We start from the raw sequence: 6379 nt of genomic DNA, 5'->3' as shown, positions 1-6379 counted from the left end.
AGCAGCCACACACACCGGCGCCATCTTGGATCAAGATCAAAGCAGAAAGGAATATGAAATGTTCCTTTCATTATCATAATCTAATATTTACTGATTGTTGGTAACTGTATTACGTTTTTTATGGTGTAAAGTGATTGTTGTATTGCTATTTTTGTCCAACAGAAGTAAAGTTAGATCTATAAACTTACTTCAGCCACATAGAGGACCCCACACTGGATGAGTCGGGTCACTGCATCGTTCAAAACTTGGTAAATAGTCTGGCAGGGCTGCAGGATGGAGAAGAGAGTTGTTGTAAAAAACAATAAAAATAGTAAGACAAATCCCCAGTAGCAGGACTCTCACACTTTTCCCACAGTAATTCAAGAACTTAGTCAAACTTTTCCAACAGAAATGAGATGAAAACAAAACAAAAAATAAACTAAATTCATTATAATTATATAATTATAAGACTGGCAGCCCGCCAGGCTTATAATACACTGAGGGAAACCCTGAGCAATCATATTTTTCTTAAATTGCAAAGTGCAAAATTTCCAATAATGCGATCCGTGTGCTGGACTTACTGGTGCCACCGCCACCTCGTTGGTCAGGAAGTGGGAGAGACCTGCCGCCTTGTGGATGAGACGCTCCTGACTGAGCAGGAGGCTGCTGCAGTCCCTCGGTTGGTGAGGAGACTCTGTGATGAGATCTCGCTGCAGTGACAGGATGCTGCAGGCTGGAAACAAAGCGAGCATTTAGAAATCCTCTAAACACGTCAAAGCTGCAGCCGAGCGACGCAAGCAGAAACGGCTGTGTCGTCGTACCGATGATGGCGTCCGGAATGTAGACGTGGAAAAGGCCGTTGCTGTAGAAGTTGAGCTCGAAGAGCGCGGGTACGGTCTGACAAGCTGCGATGGTGAACTCTCCGTTGCGGTTGGCGCTGCCGGTCACGTTGATGCATTTTTCCAGGAGGTGCAGCGCACGCATGACCACATCCTCGGAGTCGCCTGAAAAACCCAGGTCAAAGTCCCGGGACAGGATCTCCTCCTTCATGTTGAAGAAGTCCTCCACCAGCTTGGTCAAAACAACCCCCTGAAAAAGATGAATACAGCATTTTAAAAGACCTTTCTGTGATCAGTTGCTTTTAGATGTTATGCAGTTACACCAGAGAAGCTGCAGAGGGCGGGCATGAGCCACAAATGTCCAAAAAAAGTGAAGGGAGAAGACTTTGAGGAAAACTAGAGTTAAAGTGCTCAGCTAAAGTTTTCACACCCCTGAAACTTTGTAACATTTTCTCATAATGCAACCATAAACCTAAATGTATTTTATTGGCTTATTATGTGATAGTCGAACGCTTTGGGATGACTAATGGAGCTGCAAAAGGTTTAAGGTGCACCACTTTATCAACCAGCTGATTTATTTGTGCAGATTTCCTTAGTTTTGAGAGATCAGTGATCGGCTTATACTTGATTGTAAAGCCAATTTTATCTTCCTCTGCCAACCGCTGTTCTCTCCTGCTCTGCCTTTAGAGAGGTTTGACTGACAGACCATCCCATCAGGTCATGTCTGCAAATAGCAACATTCACTCCATTGCTGTCAAATCAGCGACTTTCTTGCTATGTTTAGCAACATTTCAGACAAAAAACAATTGGCATTGGCCAAAATCGGAATGGGTAAATCATGTTTATATTTTAAAGATCGGTGATCAACAATCGACAGCAAAACTGCAATCGGTGCAGCCTTAATTGGAATGGCTCAGTCAAAGTCCGGATCTACTCTTGTGTAAACTTGACAAAGCCTTAGCTGCTTTGCAAAGAAGAATACGATAAATTTCACTCTCTGTCTAAATCAGGTAGAGATGGATGTGCAGCAAAGTCAGAGCTCTAAGATTCTTAACAAAAACAAATTTAAGATTCTCTTTCCATTTTATCTACGGATTTTCCAGAAAAATTAAACTCAATAAAGTACATTTTAAAAAATTAAGAGATGAAAAGTTTTGCTGGACAGTAGCTGATCCCAGTAATTATTGAGTAGCATAATAATGCAAGTTTGCTCTCTCAAAGACTTCACACTGAAACTGGAAGATATTTTAAATATCCGAAATAAAACACAACCAAAAAAATTAAATAAAATAAAAAGGAGACAAAAACCACACACAATCAAAACCATAAGTAAAATGGATTATGAAATATCTGTAAGCAAAATATTCATCATCAGAAAGGAAAAAATCAAACTCATTTTAATATTTAATCAATTGATTATTGCAACAGGGTTATGCATACTTTGGAAAAGCACACTACAGGATGTGATGCTTACCAGGAAAAAGGAGGAAATGATAAACACACAGAGATAAGAGACTCACCTGTCTGTGTCGGTACAGAAGCAGACAGGCCACAATGTGAGTTGACATAATGGCTGATGATTTATTAGCAGCTGTAAGAGGAAAAAATGCGGTTATGAGCAACAAACATGAGGAAAATTAACATCGTTTAATTTAATTATCAAAAAGTCTTCATGCAGTGCAAAAACCTAAAATCTTGCCAAGTATTTTAGTCCAGTTTCTAGTGCAAATATCTTAGTAAACTTTAATCAAGACAAAACTAATTTAAAAGTAACTTATCAGCAGGATATAGAAGCTTGTTTTAAGTAAATAATTCCTTAATATTTGTGAAAAATTGCTTGTTCCATTGGCAGATTATTTCACTTATTGTGAAATTGTCTTGTTTTAAGTAAATTTACCACCACCAATATCAAGGAATTATTTACTTAAAACAAGCTTCTACATTATAAGTTAGTTTTGACTTATTGCAAGTGTAGTAAGATATTTTCACTAGAAACTAAAAATACTTGGTAAGATTTTATGTTTTTGCAATGCGAGCAAAAACAAATGGGAAGACATCAAGAAAAAGCCATTTTATTTCTATTTAATTAACTTGTCCTCATCAATTATTCAGAATACTTCTCAGTGTGGGGAAACCCTGCAGAGGCAGTTTCTGAAGGAAGCACCCCACTGAGAAATGAAAAAACCTCAGGCAGAAGCAGATAACCTGCCTCAACTGGTTCAGAGAGGACAAGGAAAAACAACCTGGCAGGTTAAATATTTACTTCAAATATCCAGAATGTTAAGATCATCCAAGAGTTTGTGTTCCCCTGAAAACACATTAGAACGATAAAACATTGTGTGCACTACGAAAGCGCAGGTTACTAGAGTTCATCTGGACACAAAAACTGGCACTGCATTTTTCCAGCTTCTCTCCTCCCTCTCTCCCTATTGGCTAGAAACAACATGCCATCCAGCTGACTGCTCTGCAATTGGCTGAACAATAAATTACAAAAAAAAAAAAAAAAAAAAAAGGGGGGTTAGTGTGCATCTGAATGAGAAGAGGAGAGCCGGTCTCTGCAGTGTTACCCCAGGGCAAAGCGCCCTGAGTGATGTGATCCCGATGGGCTGATGCTGCGCCACGCAGTGCCGGATTTCAATTAGGATGAAAGATCGTGTTTCATTGGTGGACAGGTGGATGAAAATGAGACCTGTGCACTCTGAACTAAACTGAATAAAATAGGAACAAACTGTGCTCCGATGGTATAAGTGGCTATGCTAAAGGCTGCAGCAGATTAACTGGAGTTTGTGAATTTCTTACTGAAGAGGACGTGCTTGGCCAGGTTGTTGATGACGTGTCGTCTAAAGAGTTCGTCTGGGACTTCTCTGTCCATCGCTTCCTCTTCCTGCTCATCAAACTGACCATCAGCCCTGGAACAGCAACAAACAGTCCAAGACATCAGGATATCGCTGCAGAAACGCAAAATCTTACAAAGTATTTCAGGTCCAGTTTCTAGTGCAAATATCTTAATACAGTTGGAATAAGACAAAACTAGCTTACAGGTAACTTTGTAGCAAGATATAGAGAGTTGCTTTAAGTAAATAACTTGTTCCACTGGCAGATTATTTAACTTATAACAAGACATTTTTCTCATGCTAAAAGAAAACTTTTTTTTAAAAAAAATATTAAGGAATTATTTACTTAAAACAAGCCTCTATATCTTGCTACAAAGTTGCTTTTAAGATATTTGCACTAAAAACTAAACTAAAATTACTTAGCAAGATTTTGTGTTTTTGCTGTGTAATTCTATTCAAACATATTCCAGCAGGGTTTCCCTCAGTGTATTATAAGCCTGGCGGGCCACCAGGCTTTATTTGTGCCCCCACCAGGCTTAGCGTATTTTTAAAATGTTTGCATTTTTAAGGCTTTATATTTAGTGTTCAGGTATTAATCAATAATCCTGATCAGAGTTTATGTCTTAAATTGAACTTTACATTTAATTCAACTCCATAAAAGGTGACAGACTACGCTCTTTGTTTGTTTAAGCTGCAATCTATCCTAGAAAATACATTTCAGATCTGAAGTTGACGCCTTACAAACGTTTTTTTTTACCACAACATTCCAACGCCAAACCTGTATTTCACATTTCTTTGCTTCCTTTATATCCAAGCTCTTTGTCTGTCTCAACATGTCCCAATAAGCCTCACTCCTCGGTGAATAAAAAACCTTTTGGTATGCGACTGCTAACTTGTATTCATTCCACTTTTTTAAAAGTGATATAAACTCTGAGGAAACAAACCGAGCTGTCATAAGGAACATTCTGTACGGCCGTCTCTGTTTTACTAAGATGAACTGGAGCAACCTCTCCCAGTGGAAAGTCGAGGGCTCAGATCTCGGATGTCGGGTGACAGACGCCGCTGTGAAGCAGCAGGAGGGAGAAATTAGCTCTGGACATAAAGGCTGTCACATCTAAGGCGAAGGGACATCTGGTTTCTGTGTTAACGACGGACAGATAAAAACACTGGATGAGGAAAAGTGCATTACTGTGCAGAGATGATGTATGGCATCAAGGCGTTTTCCAGGGACACTGGAGGGGGAACATGACGGCTCCTCTGGGTGTCCAGGTACTCCTAAATATAACAACAGGGACACAAAAGGCTTTAGGACTTTTAATTAATGACTGACGCACTGAATCAAGATCTTAAAATACTTCATTAAAATGCTTTACAGTAAACATCGTTTATTTCAAGTGTCAGGAGTTTCTGCTTTGCCTAATGAGACTGACGCGGCTTTAGAGAAACACAGTTCCAGTTAAAGTTTCTGCAGAGTTTTGGAAAACTCGACCTTTATATTTGTGATTATAGGACAGATTTTCTTTTTTTCCTAGCATGAATCCCAACCTACTGATCAACGCGAAAATAAAACGTGGGTCCTCATCCAGGCTTTTTTAAAGTTTTTTATTTTTACCATTTTCGAGCTGTTGATCTGACTGAAAATACTGGGAAATTAAATAAGCAGCTATTTTTTTTTAAAAGGAATGTGTACTTGTCTTTCCCTTTTTGAAGACAGGTTGTGTTTCACATCATATCTATGCTCCAGAAAAACTCACATACAGTTAAAAAAATCCTTTTATTTTTTTATCATTTTCTTAAAAAATAGTGAATTATAAAAAAAATGCTTCAAGGTCATTTATTTTATGTGAAATATTATAACTTACTAACGAGTAATAACACCAGAATAAAGTCATAATATTAGGATAACGAGGTAATAGTTTTATGAAAAATAAAAGGAGGAAAGTTGAGCATCTTTAAAGTTTTAAGGTATCAGTTTTACAAATAAGGAAATTGTTATCAGTAGCAGAACTGTGAAACAACTGTCTATTAAAAGAAGCTTTGTTCTTTAAAACAAATATTATTTATCATGTTGATGTGACTTTCTCCTGGCAATATTGTGTCCTTATTCTGCTAATATTTTGACTTTATTCTCATAATATTATGACCATGTTCTGGTACCCAGTAACATTACGAGGAACTTCTTTCACCACCGAGCAAAAGTGCTTAAAATAAAAGTAGGATTTTTCCTGACTCTTTCAGTGTGACAACATGTTGCTGCACTAAAATACATAATTTCAAGTATTTTGGACACATTTTCAATAACAGTAGTGGCTCCATCGGTAAAAGGCCGGTGCAGATTCACCTTTAGGGAGAAGGGCTGGTTGAAATCAACTCGAACACAACCGTAGTTTTTCCTTAGCATCCGAAACACTCCACACGCTATTCCCCACCAACTCTCATTCTGCTTAGGTTTACCCTGAGGAGCACAAAAAACAAACAAAAAAAATAACTAAATAAAATGTGGATTGGGTAATCATAGATCAGAAATAAAAAAAAAAACAGACAACAATCGAAAACATGGGTTAAGAAATACATTTAGCAAGAAAACATATTTTTCTCTTTAAAAATATATAGATATGTATTGGTTCTGTAAAAACATTAATTAATCGATAATCCAAAAATCAACTGATTAACTCTACATTGTATTGCTGCTAAGTCAAGCAGAAAGGAGTGAGAGTGTTTATTTTT

General features: G+C 37.7%; 1 protein-coding gene across 1 annotated transcript in view; it reads right to left on the bottom strand.

The window, feature by feature from the left end:
- Window positions 1–6379, bottom strand: part of gpam (glycerol-3-phosphate acyltransferase, mitochondrial) — a 33359-nt gene that overhangs the window by 13038 nt on the left and 13942 nt on the right. Inside the window, exons 11-17 of the mRNA XM_015036247.1 lie at window positions 5994–6107; window positions 4842–4927; window positions 3618–3727; window positions 2339–2409; window positions 801–1068; window positions 561–712; window positions 189–266 (exon numbers count right to left, since the gene is read on the bottom strand). Coding sequence (XP_014891733.1) covers window positions 189–266; window positions 561–712; window positions 801–1068; window positions 2339–2409; window positions 3618–3727; window positions 4842–4927; window positions 5994–6107 — 879 coding nt within the window. The remainder of the gene's footprint in view (window positions 1–188; window positions 267–560; window positions 713–800; window positions 1069–2338; window positions 2410–3617; window positions 3728–4841; window positions 4928–5993; window positions 6108–6379) is intronic.

The sequence above is a fragment of the Poecilia latipinna genome, unplaced genomic scaffold (genome assembly GCF_001443285.1).
Source record: "Poecilia latipinna isolate Pla-1442-1.1 unplaced genomic scaffold, P_latipinna-1.0 Scaffold22, whole genome shotgun sequence".
In the NCBI taxonomy this organism is placed as follows: domain Eukaryota; kingdom Metazoa; phylum Chordata; class Actinopteri; order Cyprinodontiformes; family Poeciliidae; genus Poecilia; species Poecilia latipinna.
This window is presented reverse-complemented; position numbering and strand designations above follow the sequence as displayed.